This window comes from Vicia villosa, linkage group LG1 (assembly GCF_029867415.1).
Source record: "Vicia villosa cultivar HV-30 ecotype Madison, WI linkage group LG1, Vvil1.0, whole genome shotgun sequence".
Lineage (NCBI taxonomy): Eukaryota > Viridiplantae > Streptophyta > Magnoliopsida > Fabales > Fabaceae > Vicia > Vicia villosa.
Genome location: NC_081180.1, coordinates 50025088 through 50048683, shown reverse-complemented (window position 1 = coordinate 50048683; position 23596 = coordinate 50025088). Strand labels below are relative to the sequence as shown.

Here is a 23596-nt window from a genome sequence, read left to right as displayed (position 1 = left end):
GAGTAGATCCTAGGTAAATCAAGCAAACTAAAGAAAAAAATGTTATACCCGAATTTGAGAAGGATCAAGGATTTTCAAAACTGAGAGGCCTTGCCTTAAAATGAGGACAACCCCTAAATTATTTTCTAAAATTGCTAACTGTTGTTGCCCTGCGAAGAACATCTATGTCTTCACAATGACAAGTAGGTTTCCATCGTAAATTAGAACTTGTGCATACCTTAGAATCAAAACTGCTGGTGCTCTTCTATTTAACAACGGGCGAACAACAATCATAACTCATGGTTGTTAGAGCTCGTGATTTCAAACAATGGGGACAGATGAACAATGAACGTTTTACCCTAATTAGATTTAGAGTTCTTTGTGTTTTACACAAAATGAAGTTTTTCAGTGATAATAAACACCAAAATAAAGAAGACGAAGCAAGAATGCCAAGTTAGCTGCCATGACTACACAAATAAACTCCATTTGAGACAATTGGACAGAAGAGACTTACATGGCATTGTTTGGAGAATTAAGGGGTGAAACTGGTCTTTTTAAAGTTGAGGGACAAAAATGGACACCGAGGTCAAGATAAGGGACCAAAAAGGGTATTTAACCTTTAGTTTATATGCATCATACACATTCAACATCAAATTAGGTTAAAGTTGCACTTTCTTGGAAAAAATATGCAATTGATCACATAGTGAATCATTCGAATATTATGGTGGATATATTCATAAGTGAATGTATTTGGTATGGAGGGTGTTGAATCTTTCATAAGAGAGGTTTCAGTGAGCTTGTAATTGTGCTTGTATCCTTTATCTCAAGGATGATATTTTATACCATTTTACTTCGAATTGAACTATTCCATCTGTGAGATAGAGATTTTAGAAGAACACCTTGACTAATGAGGGATAAACCTTTCTTGAGAAGCTGCGGAGAAAGGTAGAAAGGTTGAGTTCTTTAAAACCTTCTCGATCAATTATGTGAATTTTTAGTAGGGTTTGGTCGGCGAACTGTTGGAAAAATTTCACTTGTTGAAGTTTGATGGAGAAGAAATCTGAGAAGGGGCTGGTGGAAAAGCTTAATCTTTTAGGCGCCATGATTATTTTTGAAAGATTAATCTCACTCTCTCAAAATTTGAAACAAAATATGCAAGGCGAAATAATGAAGGATGGATACCTATTTATAGTGTGTCATTTGATTATTTGATTGTGTATTTATGGCAAGAAACTAAGGAGGATTGTGCATTTTTAAAATCAATGCAAAATCATTTCAAATTGGGTGTGCTAATCGATTGGCTAATGGCCCTGATCAATTGGTTAATCAAATCTTTTAAGGTTTTGAGTGATCATTATTAATGTTGAGATTTGACTACCTTGGAGCGCACATTAAGCTTGTATTTGATCTGCAAATAAGCATGCCAAGCTTCTCCAATAGATTGCCATAAGGTGGAAATCGATTGGGTTTTCCTTGTTTAGCCTCCTTAGTGCATTTTAGGCCTTGTGTTGGATTGTATTGTTTTTCTACACCCCTATTCAGCCTTATTTGCACCTCTTTTCTATAAAACACTTAAAACTATTTCTTTTGGTTAGTGTAAATTTTTATCAAGATGAACAAAATCAAATCCATTATTTTAAAGGATTAATCAGAGTTTTCGATCCTTTCAACCTTAAAATAATGTACTACCTCTTTAATCAAGAGGCCTTGATAAAACTTCCCTTAAAAAGGAAACACTAACCATATTATGGTATGTCTTTCTCTACACAGCGTTGAATGCAAGAGTTGGTATAAACAACGAGATGAATAAGCCTATTACAGACGTATTCACTCAAATGATCACTTAGGATCATAAACCTTGAGATATTCTCAAAACACTTGCTTTGAACACTTTAATTGATATTCGTCATCACCGTACATTCTTGGAGACTCCAACCATACTGTCTACTTAGAATTATACTCTTTGCTTTGTACAACTCCATGATTATCATTAAGGATTCGAGCTGTAAAACATACTTGCACTTGTCAATGAGGCATTTGTCACACTACAAAGCATATCCGCACTTGCCACTAGGAGGAATATTATAGATGTCATTCTTACTGAGGCACGTACGACATTGGAGTACAAAAGGCAACATAAGAACAAGAGGTCCTACATACGCAATAGTGTAATATTTGTATTAAAGATTATGGATATTATTATTGTTTGTTACTTTGTTATTTTGACTTATTTTTATCTTGTGCATTAAGTGTATGGTTTAATTTATAAAAAAAAATTATTATCATAGTATAATTATAATACATGGTCTACTAAATCAGTGTATTTCTAAAAAGTGTCAAAATTTACTATCTAGGGTGAATACATAAGTGTTTATCTGTAACCTACTACAAAGATGCATTTTCGAATCCATTTATGTTAAAATAAATGTGTCTCAATTAAAAATACATGTGTTATGTATAGGGAGAAACAAAAGTGCATCTCATAATCAATTTATGTTAAAATAAACGTGTCTTAGTTATAAATAATTATGAATGCATGAGGTGCGTATACGGTAAATACACAAGTGCATATCCCGACTATTTTTCAGACAAAAAAAATGTGACCATTTATAAATACATTTGGTGCAAAATAGATACCTTTAAAAATACATATAGAATTTGTAAGAGACATTTTTAATTTTTCTTAGAATGGTTCTCCATCACATAAGGTGGAAATAATAAGTCACTTGGGCTTTTTCACAACAAATTAAGTCAATTGGGCTTTGCCCACGTTTAAATGAATATACTAGTAGTATCTTGACAAAAATAATGACGTCATATATTGCACTTTTTAACTGTCAGCCATGTCGGAGAGCACAGTACCTATTTTGGAATTCAATAAAGGCAAATTCTTAGGTACCCTGTTGTTTCAAATGGGTACTGGTACCCAATTGAGATGGACGAATAAAAAATGGCCATTTGTCTTACTTATATTTCATGATTATTTTAAACAAATTAAATAAAAAATTTATATAATTGCAGAGATAACCTCTGGTTTACTCTATTCTTATTTCCATCGAATCAATTTTGCATTTCAGAAAAATCAAATAGAGATAACCTAAACACCCATGATTGGACTGCTCCCAGCCACCGGCCAGCGTTTCCGGCCGGGAGTCCGACGCGATCTCCATCCATTCCGACGAAGCTCCGACTCTACCCTGCAGCCACCGCAATCGCTTCCGATTCCGACGCAGGCAGCCTAATACGCGGCCATCTCCCCCGATTCAACACCATGAACACCACGCCGTATCGAATCGCAAATAGCTCCGTCGCCGGAACCGCGAAATCAAATTCTAAGTCTATCCTGTAAGTTCTTTTTGCATCCACTTTACCGATTTTTAGTTTCAGAGAGTCTCCTACCAGACAAACTGAATGTAGTTCCACTTTACCTTCATTGCATAACAATCTCTCATCACAGCACAAATAAATACCCTTCAATTTTTGTCATTACTACTATTATTATTGATCTACAGTCATATTGATATTGAAGTAGAAGGAGAAAGCTTTCTAAAAAAAAACTATATACAGTTGTATTAGTAGTGTACCTTTTCTATACATTATGAAGTTCCATACACATTCTTATCTATTTTCCACTACATTTCTCCGTTTGAAAATATTTTTAGTTATTTTTTTGCAAAACAAAGGCTGTTTTGAAACTGCTGCCAAATGTTTCGATTACAGCGGTTTTTGTGTTTGGAGATTCATACATGTATACTGGAAATAACAACAATATGTCAACACCGTCTCGGTGCAATTACCTTCCTTATGGAAGAGATTTTAAAGGAGGAATTTCATATGGAAGATTTAGCTTCCGTCTGATTTTATAGGTAATATAAGTTTTGTATTACTCTCATTTTCTTTTAATTACGAATCGAAATGACAATAACTAAAATCTTAATATTGTATTGAGTGATTCGGTCACTTATAACACATGTCTATGTCTTATTATAAATTATTTCTATAAAAAAAAAGGTCAAATTATAAAATTTGTGATAAATCGTAGCCAAATAGAATGTCCTAATTAAATAGAATCTCACAAAATATTTGTTATTGTTAAATTGTAGTTAAATAGTGCATCTAATTAATTTGTCTTGGTTAAATTATAGATAAAAGTTTAATACGACTTTGACCATAGTTTGTGAAAATAAGCTGAAAATAGTTTATTAACATGTCATAAGAAGCTATTTTAAGCAGTGCTACTAATGCTTATATCTTATGATAAACCCAAAGTAAACAAAAGAAATACTAAATAATTTAATCTAAGATGTGAATTTTAATATAGTTGTTTTTTGTTTTTAATTTTAAATTGTACTATCAGTTTCAGAATTAGGAATAAAAGAGTATTTACCATCATATTTAGATCCAAATCTGCAGCCTAGTGAATTGCTTACAGGTGTGAACTTTGCATCTGGTGGTGCAGGATATGATCCTATGACATCAAAATTAGAGGCAAACATTTTTTTTCATCAGCCCCAAAAATATTACTAAAAAAAATTGGTATTTTCATTTATGAACTATTCTTCCTTACTCTGTTTAAGCAGGTAGCTATATCTATGTCTGGACAACTAGACTTGTTCAAAGATTACATTGTGAGACTTAAAATACTTGTTGGTGAAGATAGAACAAATTTCATCTTAGTCAATAGTCCCTCTTTTGTGGTATTAGGAAGCAATGGTATTTCTAACACATACTATTTGTCTCATATGAGACAAGTGGAATATGATTTTCCTACTTACTCTGATTTCTTAGTCAACTCAGCTTATAACTTCTACAAGGTAATTTTGAACTTTCATCCAAAATATTTCATCCACTTTTAATTTTTGCAACACATGTTATTAAGGCTGTTAAAAAAAACTATGAACTGAACTATACCGTCAAACCAAACTGTACTGAAGTTAAAATAACTGAACTGTTATTTTTGGTTAGTGAATCAAATCATAGTGTACAAACAATTTTAGAACCGAAGTAGATTGAATTCGTGGTCGGTTGGGTCAAAGTAACATTATGCAACTTTCAGATGTATGAGTATCTAGAAAATCGGGTATTAGGAAAGTTGAACTGCGATGTAACTAACAATGCAGGATGGATATGAGCTGGCATAAGAGCTACTACTAGAACGGGAAAGACTGCAACCTTTTGGTCAGATAGCATAAAATATTTTACTTCTCTACTATGCTTCATAAAGTACAAGATTAGAATGGTTTCTTCAGGTGCTATACTAAAGATCTATGTTCTGATTTGAACTTCTTTAAAGCATTTTTTTCTTTCTGCATTCATCTTTGATCTTTCAATGTTACTCCATGATGTGGTAATCAAATGGTGTATCTGCTGCTTTCTTTGCAGATGGGTGATGATCATCCTTATATTATTCCTCAGATGGTTCCTACTCTACATTTCAGGATTTGAATATATGCATAAGGTGATGAATTTTGATATTTGCTTGAAATTTGGATACAAAATTTATGCATAGATAATGACCTGAATATATGCATAGATAATGACCTGTATATATTCATATATATGTTGAAATGCGAAATTATGCATAGATACATTAATTTGTATGATATGAAAAATTGCAATTACGGGTTGAGTTGCCTAGACAATGACCGGTTATTGAAATAAATATAGTTTTACAATCCCCCACCTTACATTTATGACAGTAGATATATTTCCATTTATCATGCTAAATTTATCTTTTCTATTTTTATTGCAAGTGAAGTTTTTCGGTTCAAATCTGTCGTTTGTATTAGTCTGAGGCGTTTGCTTGGTGATCATTGCAGTATGGTGCCCTTCGGTTCAGGGCTGCGTTGGATCTTAGCTCCGCCGGTGTTCCGTTGTGCTGGTCTTTTTCTTGGTGGTAGCTCCATAATTTCAACTGTGTAACATCATTTGTTTTCGGTTTTAGGGTGATTTAGTATATTGTAGATGCTGAAGCAGGCATATGGTTTTTAGACTGGTTCTTGTTGTTTTAGCAGTAGTTTTTTGTATTTCTGTTATAAACTGGGTTGTTGTTTGGCCTCATGTGTGGCCTGGTGTGCTTTATCCTTGAAATTTGTTGCCACGGTAATTCTGAATGATATTTATTTCATTTACTAGTTTATTTTCATTCAATCACAGTCTATTGTCTTAACTTTTAGGTTAAGTTATAATGTCTTGCATCCATGGCTTTAAATGGACCAAATAAATGATACAATAAATTGAATAGTTATTTTCAGGTAATTAAAATTTAATGAATATTTTATTGAATCACTACCTTAATCTTATATATAATTGTTATGAATTGGAGCCAAAAATGTGAAATTATTTTGCAATTTTTTTCATATTTATATATTTATTATTTATTTAATTATTATTTAAAAACTAATGTTTCTTCTACTAACTATTATTATTTTTTTATTATTTTTAAAATTTTAAAATATGTAAACGATTATTTCACTAACAACTCTTTTTTTCTTCTTTTTTTTAATAACTTATTTTTGATAAAAGTTTGAGACTATTTAGTAATATTTCATATTCATTTATTTTCTACTAACATTCGTTTATTTTTATTTTTTATCTTATATTATATATAAAAGTTATTAAGTCTTTTGACAATCTTGTGCACCAATAATTGGTATTTTGAGATACGGTTCGATTCCCAGGGAAATACGAGTGTACGGGAGGCGTGTGTGATTAATTTTGTTTCTTGAATTCATGTTGAATTCACGATCGGAATCGTAACAAAATTATATTTCTTGATTTTGTAGGATTGGAAAACACAAGTGTTTGGTGAGATCTAAGTGAGTTTCATGCATAAGAACAAAGATGAACGGTAGAAATAACTTGAATACAAAGCTTCTCGTGTTTGATAGAAAAAATTAGAATAAGTGGATGATTCAGATGCGTGTGTTGTTTAGTCCTCAAGACGTTCTTGATCTTGTCACCGATGGTTGCGTTCCGTTTGCAGTAGATGCGACGAAGGAACGGAGAAACGTGCAAATATATATGAGGAAGAAAAATTAGAAGGCGTTGTTCTACACCCATCAGTGTGTGAATGCGAATGTATTTGAGAAAATCGCTAATTCAACGATGGCGAAGGCTGCGTGGGGCATACTGGCACGATGCTACAGCAGTAATGCAATTGATAATTCTAAAGATCTCAGCACCATGATAATTAAAGAGCTGCAGAGTTGACTAGAAGTACAAGAGCTGCATTTGACTAAGAGAACCTCTGAAAGAGAGGTAGAACAACCTCTAAAGACATCTTATGGTAAGAAGAGTCAGAAGAAGTCTTGGTCTGAAGCTAAGAAGGGACATGGTGGTGGTGTTCCGAAGTCAGAAGCCTCCAACTCTGATGAGAAGAAACATCAGAAGGGAAATGAGAAGCTTGACAAGAAAAAGGTCAGTGAATCTCTTCCATACAAGAGAGTTTCTTTGAAGTGGGCATGCAACTTACAGAACGCTCAAGATATTGTCAAGATATCAATCCACAACAAATTATGTACACCACCACTATATATCTTTCTTGTAAAAACATTTGCATGTGTTAAGCATATAGCTAGTGTTCCTTCTAAGCTAGGATCAAACTCTTTTTTTTAGTATGATTGGACCCTATAGTGGGAGAACACGGTGAGCCAAACTTACTATTTCATATCTTATCAATTTATGTCGAGCGTCTTTAAAACTTTTATGGACCTTGCTTCTCTTATTCTTTATTGATAGAATAGAACAATAGAAAGATAAGCATGTGCTCCTAAGTGACTTCTGTAGTATAGAGAGCCACTCCAATTGCATGATCAATATTCGCCTTTGTACTGATGCACTTCTTTTATGATTAATGGATTAGGGTTCAGTTGCCTATTAATAAGACATCTCCACCCGAATGCCTTGATTTTGCAAGGTACTTTTGAACCCCAATTCAAAGCCAACACCTTATCGAATTCACCAACCGTACCAAAAGGAATGTAAACATAATCGTATCAATATTATTTGAAATTATTTTTATTAAACATATGGTATGAATAGTTATTTAATTAAAAATAATTATTTTGATTTAATTAGTGTTAATGGGGAGATTTTATTGAATAGTTACTGAAATTACCATTTTTTTAATAACCTCCCACAAATGATACGGTAAGTGATACCATAAATCAGATAACTGAACATGTCATTGGTTGTTAGTCACCGGCGGTTGCTCGTGCAAGGTTGTTAGTCACTAACCAACATTCAACTAATCCTTTTTAGAATTGTTCGATTGAATCTCTCAGCTAGACTATTTTGCTGAGGAGTACCTACAGTAGTCTCGAGCAAAATTGATTATACTTTTCAGAATTGATTCTACTTGAAACTAGAATTTGTAGTTTTTAATCAAACGTGATTTTTAAATGTGATTTTTATACTAGAAATTATTGTTCAACTCACTTTTGCAAAAATATAAATATACATTATAATTATTCTCTATAATTTTTCATGTTCTAAAAATATTAAATAATTTTTTATTTATTTTCAACATCAATAAAAATATCTCTCTTCAATGTAAATAACTAAACAATATAATAATTTAACTATCATCACCTATGTTATTTTGCATCCAATTTTGTTAATATTCATAGTAGAAAAGGTTTTTTCAATTGTTGCAGTTAATAATTATATTAGAGATAACTTTAAAATCAAATATGTCATTCGCACACTAATTTCAAACAAGCACTACAAACTCTAACAATACATTTTCTATTATTTTTTTTTAATAAACAATTTGGACCTAGCGGGTTTCGAACCTGACATCTTGAGAGGAGCACACTCTCAATCTCAAATTCAATAAGGTAACTATATCTTTTCTTTCTCATTACAACAATAAAAATAAATATATAAATTTATTAAGATTAAAATTTTAAAAAAAGAAATAGTTTTAAAAAAATCAATTATTAAGAAGAAAATATTAAGAGTGACGCTTTGCAATGAGAAAGAGTAAATATTTGTTTGTGCTTTGAAATAATAAGAGAGAATTAATAACGGAAAAAGAAAGTGGGTTACTAATTATTTATTAAATTGAATTAATTGAAGATTTTATGGTTCCACTATCATTTAGACCATTTCTTACTATCCATTCAATAACACACGTTCTCTCCATTTATATACTATATAGTATAACCTCTCATTAATTATTAACTGTAAGCATCTTGGTAACTAAGGGCCCACCCCACTCCTATTTTCTTTCTCCACTCACACCACTCTAGTATCTACAACCATACAACCATTCACTTCAAACGTATGTATAAATAATTATTCCATATTTTAGGATTAGTTTTCTTCTATTCACATCACTTTTTGTTTCTACAGGTAATACCATTTTCACCCAATTTTTTGGTACTATAGAAACACAACAAAAAATTATGCATGTGTTTTTTCTACTCAGGTATGGTCAAAGATAAAAATTCAAAGCGGCAACGAGAAGACGATGACGGATCAATTACGTCACGCTCCAACCGAAACAAAAAGTTGTTGTATAAAGGAAGTCCTTTGGTCATATTGGATAGGTATTCATCTTATTTCTTATAATGTGTTTACAATAAATTTATAAATGATGAATGCAATATATTTTATTTAATGGGAGCACATGCATATAAGATTAATGTATGACTTCCAATATTATTCTATTTTTTTAATATATATTTTAGTACTACATGTAAATTTATTAATAACTTTGAAATTTTTATTACAGGTTGATGAAGGGACAAGGCTGAAGATAGCATTGGACTTGATATTGCATCCTTCCAACAACTTGAATGAGGAAATTTTGAGTCTGGCAAAGGAAACAAGAAAAGTTGAAGAATGCAATAAAAGTTGATTAAATTTTATTAGCTTTGAACTAATTGATTTTATTATTCATAATCCTAGTTATATTCATCCGCTAGAGTTCTTATTTAATGGTTTTGTTATCCGAATTATTTTTTTTACCCTTTCTAATTATATAATATTTTGTTTTAATATTTTTCCTCTAAATTAACTTTTATAGATAGATTAAATTGAATTATTATTTTCAATTAATTAGCATTAATTAAGGGGTCTTATTGAACCATAATAATCAAATTACATTAAATTCATTAATTCATCGTAAGGATACAGGAATACAACATCCAAGTGAATTTCATATAAAATGCAAATCATTCAAACTTCACAAAACAAATATTATTTTATAATTTTAATTTAAGGTTATTCATTGTTGATATTTAAATTTATTACAAGAATGTGGAAAAACTTCATATAAAATGGAACCAGGGCAAGTAATTTAAATTTAGTATAGTAATGAACTCTAAAACATATGAAATATATCAATTTAATATATATTTTAAATTAAAAAATAATGTTATTTTTTAGCATCTTAATAGCATCAGTAAAATTTACTAATTTTCCATACTTTATCAACTACTTAATAAAAAAAGTACTTATTATATTTATATAATTTTAAAAATAAAATTAAAAAACAAATATTATTTTATAATTTTAATTTAAGGTTATTCATTATTGATATTTAAATTTTAAATTTATTACAAGAATATATTTTATTCATCTTTTTAAGACCAAGAGTGAGTAGATAACATATAAGGATTCAAAATTGTATCTATAATGTTAAGTTAAGATATTTCACATCAATTTTATTAAAAAAATATAAATATAAATTTTTGAAAATAAATCAGTAATTATTGATGTAGCGAAATATATAATTTTTTCAAGTAAAGGAATTAATTATAAATGCAGCTACTTAATATTAATTATAGTTTTTTTATATCAAAACCATATAATTATAAAATTCTAAAAATAAATCATTAATTATAGGCTTTTTATTTTGTTGAAAAGGCAAAAATAATTCATTACCAGTAGGCATAAGTTATGCCAAAAACAGTAGAAAAAACAACACAAAATAGCAAATAGCTAATACATCAGATTTCTTTCATAATACAGCACCACCACCAACACATTAAGAGATGTTTTATAACTATCAAATCTTTTTATGAAAGTATAGTTCAACTGATATTTTAAAAGTGGAATATTTCATTGTTTAAGCTAATTTCAAAGCTAGTTGATACTATACACCATTATCGATAACTAACTGAACCATGCCAATTCAAACAACTCTAATGCTCAAAACTTTTAATAAATGTCTTTGCCAATCAAAACAAGTATGCCAATACATTTCGGTAAATTCAAAAATATATAGAAGAAATCAGATAAATTATACTGACCAACTACGTTTCCCAAAATAAAATAAATCACATCACAAAAACAGCTCCTGCAATTACTATTGAAATAGGATCCTCCATTACATCCGGTTGAAATCACAAAAACACTCAGTAGAAGAAGCCAAGGACCTTGCCACCAACATTCTTCCTCCTAGCCTCTTCGTGATCCATGATGCCAGCAGAAGTGGTCAAAACGATGTAACCAAACTGCATATATTTTTGAATTACCAAAAGGTAAGGGATAACAGAAGAAACCATACACAACATAAAACACCAAACGTCCAAGTTCTCAATTAAAAAGACAGTCTGAGCTCAATTGAAAACATAGTGTGAGTTCAAATGAAAAGACAGTCTACAATTCAACACGAGAAACAAAAACATCAACCTTGATACCCAAGCCACCCACCAATCAAATGAATAATACTTCTACAATCTAGAAAATCTGATTAGACAAATACAACAAATAACTCAAGTAAGACAACTAACAAGAAAAAGAGAAATCGCTTCTGCCAGCCTCCAATCAACCTCAGCTACTCAGCAAAACAAAACAAAAAACAAATAGAGGATACAACAAAACAAAACAAAAAACATCATTTTGGATACCTGTCTCACCGATTGCGATTTGTGGGTTTGGAATCTTCATTTTCACCTTTGTTTCTAGTGAACTTTGCAGAATGTTCCATCTCCTTCAATGTGCCCATAAACTAACATAAATAGAGGATACAAATTAGAGAGAAAACGTATTTGACGACCAAAAAATACATAATTAATAACAAGATTGTGTTTACTCACATGCGTACTATGTGGAATATTATGTGATCTGTTATATAAAAGAGAATTTGAATGTGATGTGAAGTTGTCTACTAATGGAAATTGAGGGAAAATTGATGCCCTTTGATTTGGAACGAATTGGGGGAAAATCAATGAACTTTGATTTGGAATAAATTGAGGGCGAACCAATGCACCTTGATTTGGAACAAATTGGGGAAAGATTGATACACTTTGATTCGAAACCCCATTATAATGAGTACCATATCCCACACCATTGTGCCACGTTGCATTAAAACTTTCCATTTTGATAGGAGAGTCATGTCCCATAACATTCTGAAATAAATAAGAACATGCACATAAAGGTAAATATATTATTATACCTTTAAAAACATCTATTCCCATAAAATTTCAAAAACTAACTCCTTATAATTTCAGTATTCAAAGCGTGATTCGGAGTGACAAAAGCACTTACAGTTGGACGAGTTTGTCCATTTGTATCCGCCATGTTTACCTTTGGTCCACTAGATTTCTCTTTTTCAACCTAATAACATATAATAAACTTTTCAGCAACATGTAATGGATATAACTTACTTAGATTCAATTAAAAGGTAAACAAATTAACAATGTCACTTCACTTGTTTAGAAGTTATTTTATTGATAGAGTCTTGTGTTGAAAAAGCAACATTGACACCTTTTCCCTTTTGTTTACTACCACGAGCGTTATCTACACCCTGCACTAACAAATTGAATTGAAATTGAATACAATATAACATGAACATATAAAACTAGATAACAATGGTGAGTGTAAACATGCCTTGTTTTTATTTGAGACTTTTAGGGAGTCTATGTCGTCATTGATACTATGACCTATGGACACCTAAGTGTAAACCAAATATATATATATATATATATATATATATATATATATATATATATATATATATATATATATATAAATACAAGAATATAATATTAAAGAATTTTTGAAGTATATAAATTAATTAAAATTAATTAAAATAAACCACAATAATTAACTTACATTAAAATTCATTGATTCATCAATAGATTGGTCGGATGAAACCTTATCGTCAACCTGATGTAAATCATCACGTGCAGCTAGTACCGGGCACTTCCGTTTTGTGTGATCTGGTAGTTTACAATGAGAACACTGTCTTGACTTCCATGACTTTTTTTCTTTACGAATAGCACCTTTTGTCTTCCACAATTTTTTTTTCTTATGAGGGGCACCTTTTGTTTTAGCCTCTACAGGATCACCAATAACCGATGGATTAGACTTTCGTTTATCATTTACTTCATGACGCTTCTTTATATTTTCACATAATTTGTAAACTCCTTCTAGAGCCTCTTTATATGAACCCGAATCTTTACAAGAAACATCACACAAAGTGTTGAATGCAGCAGACATTGCGCCTCTACGAAACATGAACAACTTTTCAGAATCACTTTCTTCAGAAAACACCGACGCAATGTGATCATCCTTGGCTGATTTAGTCCATCTCTTACAAATCAAACTTTTTGGAAACATATTCATATGCTCATGCCTCATGGCACAAATAATGTGAGAGCACGGAATTCCTAAACGTTCAAACAGTCGACAATCACATAAAAATACAGTCTCCGTCTTCTCAAGAGAAACTGAAAATTCAGAATTTGGATTGCAAAATCTATTCATCTTCAATGTCACGTTATTACCAATCTCAATTCTGTCAATGATATTCAATGCAGCTGCACCTTCTATCTCATTTTTAACATCCCTAAATTTTTTACATGTAAATATCTCTGATGCTCCAGTCTCAATTCCTTCTAAAGCACTTGTCAACACGGGTTCATAATAGAACGACTTAAAATCAGACAATAATTCGTTATGTCTGTATTCTTTCAAAGCTCTTTCAAAATTATGCATGAAATCCACAAGACTGTTTTTATTGTCCACATACCCCTGGATAAATGAATTGATACCTTCACACATTGATGTAGTTCTTATACCACAAAAAAGTGTGTCTCGCATGTACGCACTCGACCACATTTTCTTTATTTCATAAGTTTTCTTAACCCATTTGTTCTCTGATAGACCATTATCATCAATAATCCTCTTCCACACATCTTCAAATGTCTCGGGGGTATAGTTAGCATATATCAATGACTTAAACTCTTCTAGGAACTTTGAATTCTTGACATTCTCAATAGCATTTTGATGTAAATGCCATAAACAGAGGCGATGTGACGCATTTGGAAATTCAACTCTAATAGCTTCCCGCATCGCACCATCTCCGTCAGTAACAAATACATTTGGACATTTATGGAACATTGCTTCAGAAAAGGCATTTAAAACCCACTTATATGTCTCTGTCTTTTCGTCTGAAATTAAAGCACACCCAAATATTGTAGTTTCACCATGATGATTGTACCCACAAAAAATAACAAAGGGTTTGTTGTACCTGTTCTTTTTGTAGGTCGTGTCAAATGCAACCACATCACCAAAACATTCAAAGTCAAATCGGCTAGTTCCATCTGACCAAAATAAATTTTGTAGACGGCCATCCTCTGTTGTGGTAAACTTCGAAAAAAACATCGGATCATTGTCGGCTTTAGCTTGTAAATAAGACAAAGCAGCAAAAGCATCTCCATTTTCTCTTTTAGCCTTGGCTCCATTACTAAAATAATTATATAGGTCCTTCTTGATAAATCCCAAATCTTCATGACCACCTTTCTGACCCAACATAAAACCCAAAATATGACATGTTCTAACACCACATGTATGCAAGCCATCAACAAGCGCTTTATCAGCTTCACTCAGTCGACGATACTTAGGAATAAAATGAACAAACCGCTGTGGAGTTAACTTATGATTATGAGCGGATTCAAATGCAACAACTCTCCAACTTCTAGTCACTACATCATATGCCACACGTAACCGAGCAAGACAACCTGTTCGAGTGATTGGCCTTGGCCCCCTATGTCGATCCACCCTTAACATATGTTTCTTATGTCTTTTCCCCTCTCTATTACAAACTAATTGGCGCATAATAATATTTTTTTTGAAATCACGGTCAATCTCATCTCTTCTTACCGCAAACCCATGATATTCTGCATATGTTTCATAAAACTCACAAGCTTTTTTCTCTGATTCAAATTTCATATCTCTTATATCATCATCTGAGATTTCACCTATATCTTTGTAATCATCCAAATCCTCTTTTCCTTCTTCATTATCCACATAACTACCATTGTTCCTCCCGACATCATCAGCATCTTCACCATTATCCATGCTTGCTACACAATTTATAATCTTTATGAATTGAATGTCTACTTTACAATCGTTACTCCTACCGCATTTATTGTCTGCACCACATGAAAAAGTAATAACCTTAAGTGTTGGTATGCCAAAAGAAATCACAAAACCAAAACAAACAAAAAGCAAAGTGCATAGAATATAAAAACAAATAAGTAGCAGGTGTGGAGAAAAAACTAAATGACTCATTTGTTTTCAAGTTCTGACCTTGATAATTTGTTGCTTTCTTACGGTGTTTTAATGCAAAAGCACGAAGGGAATGAATATAAAGTAACACTAACAAACCTATCACCAAACCAACAACAACGCAATACATATATGAGACAACCATGGATATTTGGGATTTCGTTTTTTAAGATTTGATTCAGTTTAAGATTTAATCCCTTTTAAGAAGATACGGTTTGAGATTGATCACATGACAACAATTAAGCATAATTTAGGACCATAAGATTAAAACAAAATCAATAGTTGTGAATTGGAGTAACACTTTTAATTTACTCTTGGAGTACATATATATATATATATATATATATATATATATATATATATATATATATATATATATATATATATATATATATATATATATATATATATATATTAGAATGAGCAAATACTCTCTTGTGGAGAAGACTAAGATTATTCACGCTACCATTGTTCCTCTCTTGTAAAAAGTAACAATTTATTTTTATTTATATCTTACAATTGATAAAATATGTTTTTTGTTAGCAAGATAACAAAGAAGTAGCAGAGACAAACTAGTGTTAGATACAAGAAGTCCCACTAATTGTAAAGGAAGATATGCTTTGAGCCAAAATTGCATTGCCATATAATATGCAAACAAGTGAACAACTAATCCTGAAACTCTTGCATTATGATGTTTCATGTCTTAAATATACAATAGTGCACTAAATCATCAAATGGTTTTTCTTCTTTTTTTAAATGAAAAAAAGACATGTTATTTTAGCATAAAAAATATAATATTTTTCTTGCTTGTATTGCGATCCTATTCCTATATTTCTCTCCACATCTATGCGTTGCTTGTTTTCGAGAATGACACTAGTAACTACTAACATGATAGGTTGAGTGCATGTTGGAATTTGGTTTGTTCTGTTTTTCTTTTCTGAACAAGTATTTGGTTTTGCCTTTGTACAACACTATTTCCTGACTGTCGACCGATACATGAAATTCTGTGGCTGATACGGAATATCATACTAAATTTTCAGTATGCTAAGTTTGTTAAGCCTGCCTTCGATGATTTTATTCTTCCATCCAAAAAGTATGCTGACATAATCATACCTCGTGGGGGAGATAATCGTGTAGCAATTGACTTGATCGTTCAACATATCCGCACTAAGCTTGGCCAACATAACCTCTGTAAGATATATCCAAATTTACATGTGATACAATCTACTTTCAATTTGATATATATGAGAGTGTATTGGACTGAACCCTCCCGAATTAGATCGGTCTTGTTATTAGAACTTCTGGCGGATCCATAACAGCCACCCTACCTAGAATCACCATAATGAACACCTTTCGCTAATAAGTTGTTCTATCATTTCCCTTTTTAGAAATACAGATTTACCTTTATGAAAAATCTAGTTACCAGATTTTGTTCCCATCTAGTATGACTATGAATAATGATTCATATATCACTTTCAAGTAGTTGTTTCATAAATAACGTTGAATAAAAGAAAGGTTCCAAACTTTCAATCTCGATTACGTGTGAAAATCGCAGAGAAGAAAATTATTGAAAGTGATAGATCATAGATGTAATTATAAAAGAAGAAAAGTTTCAATATATATTAGAAAATTTTGTCACTAGTGTTCAATGACACTGTTTCTCCGCGTCATTACATGGAAAGATAAAAAAAAAAGACATCCTAATAATACATGTTCAAGAATAATTGTTAGACAGTTCCATTTCATTTGAGTTTCTTGTGTAAAATTACACACTCAACAATAATTCATAAAAAAATATGATTCCAAATATCCCAACTAACAGCTTCTTAAATCACCCTTTATTATGGAGATTTACAGGATTCATATCAAGTATAACTGGACTACTCTCTTACGCACTAAGCTCCTCTTTCAAACGTCTATTTGGAGACTGGAATTTACTGAAGATTTTTCTCTACGTAATTGTAAGTTTCATCACGTGTAGCTTTGTGTTACTCCCAAAGAAATTCCAACTATCAAGGAGTCTAATATTAAAAGCTCACATAGCGTTTTTGGTTCTGATGCTAACTTCTGTTTACTCATGTTTCTATGACAAAAAAGTGAATGGAAAATCAGATGTATTAGGTTTGATTTCATGTGTTGCTTTTGCTTTGATGTCGTTAAGTTTGTCAAGACAAATTGACATTGGATTTGAGGTTGATTGGCTTAATTTTTTTCTTGGATGTCTTATGGTGCAGCTTATGAATTTTAATTTTAATTTTAATTTGATGTTTGCTTTTATTGAAGTAAAGGTGGTGGATTGATGCAGGAGTTGAAGCTAATCGTGTAGAAGGTGTTCTGTACATAGTGTATTCGAATTATGATTCTGAGTCAGAGATTTTGCTCCATCTGAAAAAGGAAGAGGATCGTGAGAAGATTAAGAATTTGGAGGTGGGTTTTATGGCCGTCATTATGCTTTGGTTCCTGAAGGAGTTTGGTTGCGTGCTCTTAAACGGCGAGTGTCGACTCTCTGCCTCTATTTCTTTTCAATAGGTTATAGTTATGACTTTTAGGTACTGTTATATTGAAACTATGAAGCAAAAAATTGAGGTCTTAATTGTTTATTATGCATTTAGTTGTACATTTTTTATTTTGTTGATGCACCGGTCTTTATGGGTGTGTATCTGCGCTACATTTAAGTGATGTGCCTGGTGTGACTAGTGTGTTTATGCAAACAGATGATTTCTCTAACTTAGTTATGATATAATTATTTGTTTACAATTCTATATTAAGTGGTTCTAGTCTTACATGGCTGTGCATAGAAAGGTAATCAAGTGTAAAACTAGTCACGGAACAGTAGGATTCCCTGTTTGTTAGGACTTTAAGATTATACTGCTTGGTGTGTATGTCCGTCTTTAATGCCAGTTTAATACTAAATACATCCATCATCAGGTTTAGTCACCCATGGTGTTACATGTTGTGCATAGGAAGATGTTGAAAGTGAATGTTTTCTACGCACTTTAATTGCCTAGTTTATTATTCTAAGATATTTTAATTGGATAAGTGTTCGGGTAAAAAATCATTTATGTTATCTGCAAGAGAATTGTCAATGACATGGAGCAATGACCAATATACAGGAGCTGGATACCAACCAAAGTATCAAGGTAAACTAAACTATTTTGATTTCAAGTTTAATTGTTTAAGATGATCATGAGATTGAACCAAAGTATAACATATTGATCACGATGACTAATAAGAAGGGTAGAACTCTAACATACCCTGGCGTATCAGTTTGATGTGAATACTCTTTTAGGTGGCTAAGTATCATATGAGGCACGGTTGGTATATTAATGTTTAACATTGATCTTATTACTATTTGAATATATTCCCTATATAAAATAAGTTTTTATATGAGACACGTCTATATTAATGTATATAACTTTACGGTTTCGACTCAATTACGGGTTCTACTAAAGTTTGATTACTGGCTTACTATGCTACAACACTCGTTAGTATTATTACTGAGTCGACTCGTTGTTAACAAGAAATTTATATGGCTTGCAATTCTAGCTCACGTGTTCACACATAACAAAATTCACTCACAGAAATCTTTTGCAGTTTTACACACAAAAACACAAACATATGGTATACATTATAAAGATGGTGCTAGAAGGACACACAAAAACACAAACATATGGTATACATTTTAAAGATGGTGCTAGAAGGAAAACCTTGAGAACAAGGTGAAGTACGTCAGATATAGAGAGAAGGCTATTGACTTTGTTTGCTTGGGAATATGGACCAATGCTGCTTGTGCTTTTTTGGTTTCAACAGCTTCCTTAACTCCTATTCCTAAAATCAATCACAACCAACAAACACAAAACAAAACCATTAACACTGTTATAAATTTGTTTTATTTATCAAAAAAATTGCAACTTTCTAGGGTTTTGGAAGAAGCATTGAAGAGAAAATGATGAATACTTACTGGCATCAGAAGAAATGCTCAGACATGTAATCCACAAAGTGCAATTCGATAAAGAAGAGGTGTGGTGGAAGGTTGTGTCGCTGGTAACTGCGATAGATTCTCTTCTGACGTTCAATGAAGTGTGATTGCGGAGATGTGTCGCCGTAACTGCGAGAGATTCCCTTATGGTGTTCAGTGATGTGGGGTTGCGGAGAAATTTAGCAAAAGAGGAAGAAGAAAGCCAGTCGACGGCGGTTGTGGAGAATAGGAGAATAGTCTGCTTGAAAATAATCCAAATTAAGAAGAAGAAAAAATAAAGAAACCGAAATTGGTTGGGTAATATTATAATTTCATAAATTTAATAGTATAATATTTATTAATATAATAATTATTTATAATAAAAATAATATTAATAACATTAATTAAGTGGACCTATCAAAATTGGACATGTCAAGAGGGTACTGGTACCCAATAAAATTGGATGGGTACAGGAGTGCTCACCTTCAATAAATTCCACAATGTCCACCTCTGAATATACATCCAATAACAAACGTCGTTTACCGTCAAAATATTATAATTACACGTCACAAATAAAAAACTCACTCATAAACAAATTAATAATAATATATACAACAGAAAAATATTTTCCTTTTCATTTCTTCCCTTAAATAGTTAACAAAATTATTGCACTTCAATACAAAACCAATTATAATTAAAAATAAAACTCCAAACAAGAATAAAATGAAAAAGAAAAAAAAAAAGTAAGAGACAAGGACAAAGTAAGACCCACCAAAACAACCAGAAAAAAACAAACACAAAACCGCAGAAACAACAATCATCCAAGCGCGTGTGCACCACTCCCAAATCATCACGTCTAAACCTTCGCACGTGTCAGTTCCATTCCATCTCTCACCTTCAAAAATGTCCCCCACGCGCCAATGCTAATCGCGTGAAAAAGCTAAGTCTCTCTTCACTCTCATTCGCTTTGCCATTTCAGTCTCACTTCTCTTTAACAATGCTTCTCACAAATTCTGAATCATAGAAAAAAAAAACTCTTCAACTTCACGAAGATGAAACAAAACACAGAAACATAACGTTAAAGTTAACGGTTACCGTTTACGGTTAAGTTTGTATAATAATGGCGGCTAGTACTAATACGACGCCGTCTATCGTAGACACGAATTCGTCAGAGGAAGCAACAGCGAAAGCTATTCAGAAACGTTACGAAGGTTTAGTTACGGTTCGTAACAAAGCGATTAAAGGAAAAGGTGCATGGTATTGGTCACACCTTGAACCGTTACTCGTTCATAACAACGAAACGGGACTCCCCAAAGCCGTTAAGTTACGGTGTTTTCTATGCGACGCCGTTTTCTCCGCGTCAAATCCTTCACGAACAGCTTCCGAACATTTGAAACGCGGAACTTGCCCTAATTTCAATTCCGCAGCAAAACCTATTTCATCTGTTTCGCCGGAAACCGGTCCCGGTGCCGGTACCGGTGCTATTGTTGTAGTTTCATCTCCGCCGTCTTCTTCTGTTCACCGTCGTAAGAGAAGCTCGCCTCCTCCTCTGCCGCCGGTGATGCAGCAGTATGGTGCGGATCCGTTACGGGTTGTTTCGGGTTTGTTGCCGCAGCCGCAGCAACAGCATTTGGTGTTGTCTGGTGGGAAAGATGATTTGGGAGCTTTGGCTATGTTGGAGGATAGTGTGAAGAAGCTGAAGAGTCCTAAAACTTCACCTGGTGTTGTTCTTGATAAGACGCAAGTTGATAGTGCGATTGATTATTTAGCGGATTGGGTTTATGAATCGTGTGGTTCTGTTTCTTTTTCGAGTTTGGAGCATCCGAAGTTTCGAGCTTTTCTTACACAGGTTGGTTTGCCACCTGTTTTTCCTAGAGAGTTTGTTGGGTCGAGGTTGGATTCCAAGTTTGAGGAAGTGAAATCTGAATCAGAAGCGAGGATTCGAGATGCTATGTTTTTTCAAATTGCTTCGGATGGATGGAAGATGAAGGATTATGAGAGTGATCAGAAATTGGTGAATTTGACTGTGAATCTTCCGAATGGGACAAGTTTGTATAGAAGAGCTGTTTTTGTGAATGGTTCTGTTCCTTCGAACTATGCTGAGGATGTTTTGTGGGAGACAATTAGTGGCATTTGTGGGAATCTTGTTCAGAATTGTGTTGGGATAGTTGCGGACAAGTTCAAATCAAAGGCATTGAGAAACTTGGAGAATCAGAATCATTGGATGGTTAATCTCTCTTGTCAGTATCAAGGTTTCAATAGTTTGATCAAGGATTTTACGAAAGAGTTTCCTTTGTTTCGTACCGTGGCCGAGAATTGTATCAAGCTGGCGAGTTTCGTCAATTACAATTCCGTAATTAGAAACAGTTTTCACAAGTTTCAAATGCAGGAGTACGGTCACACTTGGTTGCTTCGAGTTTTTCCAATGAGGGAATTTGAGGATTTTAATTTTGAACCTGTTTATGTAATGATTGAGGATACATTGAGTTCGGTTCGCGCTTTACAGTTGGTTCTCCTCGACGAGTCCTTCAAGATGGTATCCATGGAAGACAGGAATGCTATAGAAATCGGTGAAATGATTCGCGATGTCCGTTTTTGGAATGATTTAGAAGCTGTACATGGTTTGGTTAAACTGGTGAAAGACATGGCTAAGGAGATTGAAACAGAAAAGCCATTAGTTGGACAATGTCTTTTACTATGGAATGAGTTAAGAACAAAAGTGAAAGATTGGTGTTCGAAATTCAACATTGCAGAAGGAGCGATCGAAAAGTTAATCGAAAGACGGTTTAGGAAAAACTACCACCCTGCTTGGGCTGCTTCATACATTCTTGACCCTCTTTACCTAATAAGAGACACAAGTGGAAAGTATCTTCCACCATTTAAGCACTTAACACCAGAACAAGAGAAAGACGTCGATAGGCTCATAACTAGGCTTGTTTCAAGAGACGAGGCACACATTGTTCTAATGGAACTCATGAAATGGAGAACAGAAGGGCTCGACCCGGTTTACGCACAAGCCGTACAAATGAAGGAACGAGATCCTATTACCGGGAAAATGAGGATTGTTAATCCGCAAAGTAGTAGACTTGTTTGGGAAACTTATTTAACCGAATTCAAATCGTTAGGAAGAGTCGCTGTGAGGTTGATTTTCCTTCATGCAACATGTTGTGGATTCAAATGTAGTTGGTCATTATGGAAATGGATTTGTTCTCATGGTCACTACAAGACTTCACTTGATAAGGTTCAGAAGTTGATTTTTGTTGCAGCGCATTCTAAATTGGAAAGAAGAGATTTTTCAAGTGATGAAGATAAGGATGCGGAGTTTTTCACCTTCGCAAATGGTGAGGATGATGTGTTGAATGATGTTCTTGTTGATAGTTCATCAGTGTAACAATTTTTTTTTTATTATTTAGTTAATTTCATCAGGTAGGAATTTTAAATTTTTTAGAATTTATTTTTGAATTCTTTTCACTATCCTTTTTTCTTTCCTGCCACATGATTTTGAGAATTTCCTCACCTTTGTTTGTAACACTAGAAGAAGAAAAAAAAGTGCATAACAAAATGGTGTTTACTGAATGGTGAAGGATGTTGTAGAAATTCTATTCTCTAGTAATTTGTTCAGATAATAGAATAGAATCTTCTGAATTATCTATCTGTTGTTACATTTGTAAATTCTGGAAAGGTGTTATGCTTTCAATCACATACATAAATTGAAGTCTGTTTAATTCAAAGGCAAAATCAGCTTTTTGTCTCTTAAGTCAAAGGGGAGTGTGGTACTAAAGACCCTCTTCTAAGTTACTTTTTGGTCACTTAATTACTCACATTGTTGATTCTTTTAAGCATTCACTTTGTGTCCAGATTTGCAGTATAATAATGTGAACAATGCAATCTGATAAGTAACAATTTGTTACTGATGAACAAATTCATATGAAACATTATCATAAACATCTTAACCAACTTAAAAACCAAAAATAATTGAGCGTAATCATACGTGTCCATGTGTAATCATATGCGTTAGTGTCGTGTTTGTGTCTACGGTTAAAATAGATAGAGACATGACATAGGTTAAGTCACTCTTGTTGAAGTTGTACTCCAATTATGTAACCACTGGATTCTTTGATTCTACCTAGG

General features: G+C 32.7%; 2 protein-coding genes and 1 long non-coding RNA gene across 8 annotated transcripts; 2 read left to right on the top strand and 1 right to left on the bottom strand.

Moving 5' to 3' along the window:
- The first annotated feature begins 3017 nt into the window (after positions 1 to 3017).
- Positions 3018 to 6129, top strand: LOC131637410 (uncharacterized). Of its 2 annotated transcripts, none has more exons than XR_009294331.1 (3): positions 3018 to 5228; positions 5362 to 5437; positions 5799 to 6129. It is a non-coding gene; the product is annotated as an uncharacterized LOC131637410 (long non-coding RNA). The 2 variants fall into 2 exon arrangements; XR_009294334.1 differs by having other exon boundaries at positions 5738 to 6129.
- Positions 6130 to 11121: 4992 nt separating this feature from the next.
- LOC131637384 (protein FAR1-RELATED SEQUENCE 5-like) lies at positions 11122 to 19763 on the bottom strand. 5 transcript variants are annotated; one of them, XR_009294329.1, is made up of 9 exons: positions 19469 to 19763; positions 19215 to 19335; positions 13048 to 15371; positions 12823 to 12885; positions 12644 to 12739; positions 12481 to 12549; positions 12203 to 12341; positions 11841 to 11941; positions 11122 to 11444 (listed from the first exon to the last, which is right to left on the bottom strand). XR_009294329.1 is itself a non-coding variant. In XM_058907977.1 (9 exons), exons 3-8 carry the CDS (start codon positions 15295 to 15297, stop codon positions 11846 to 11848), a joined length of 2886 nt encoding a protein of 961 aa, XP_058763960.1. In that variant the 5' UTR covers positions 15298 to 15371; positions 19215 to 19335; positions 19469 to 19763; the 3' UTR covers positions 11122 to 11444; positions 11841 to 11845. The 5 variants fall into 5 exon arrangements, 3 of the variants coding, with proteins under 3 accessions (XP_058763960.1, XP_058763969.1, XP_058763966.1); XM_058907977.1 differs by having other exon boundaries at positions 12030 to 12341; XM_058907986.1 differs by lacking the exon at positions 12823 to 12885 and having other exon boundaries at positions 12030 to 12341.
- A 641-nt stretch (positions 19764 to 20404) lies between these two features.
- On the top strand, positions 20405 to 23113 carry LOC131637373 (uncharacterized). The gene has a single exon (XM_058907971.1). The coding sequence runs from the start codon at positions 20586 to 20588 to the stop codon at positions 22854 to 22856; it is 2271 nt and encodes a 756-aa protein (XP_058763954.1). The 5' UTR covers positions 20405 to 20585; the 3' UTR covers positions 22857 to 23113.
- The last annotated feature ends 483 nt before the right edge of the window (positions 23114 to 23596 follow it).

Bases quoted from the DNA above. Each gene is read 5' to 3' on its own strand.
- LOC131637373 (XM_058907971.1), top strand. From the start codon at position 20,586: ATGGCGGCTAGTACTAATACGACGCCGTCTATCGTAGACACGAATTCG.
- LOC131637384 (XM_058907977.1), bottom strand. From the start codon at position 15,297: ATGGATAATGGTGAAGATGCTGATGATGTCGGGAGGAACAATGGTAGT. The intron at 12,342-12,480 runs GTAAGTGCTTTT...TATTTATTTCAG, and splicing joins ATGGACAAACTCGTCCAACT to AATGTTATGGGACATGACTC. The intron at 11,942-12,029 runs GTGAGTAAACAC...TATTTATGTTAG, and splicing joins ATATTCCACATAGTACGCAT to TTTATGGGCACATTGAAGGA.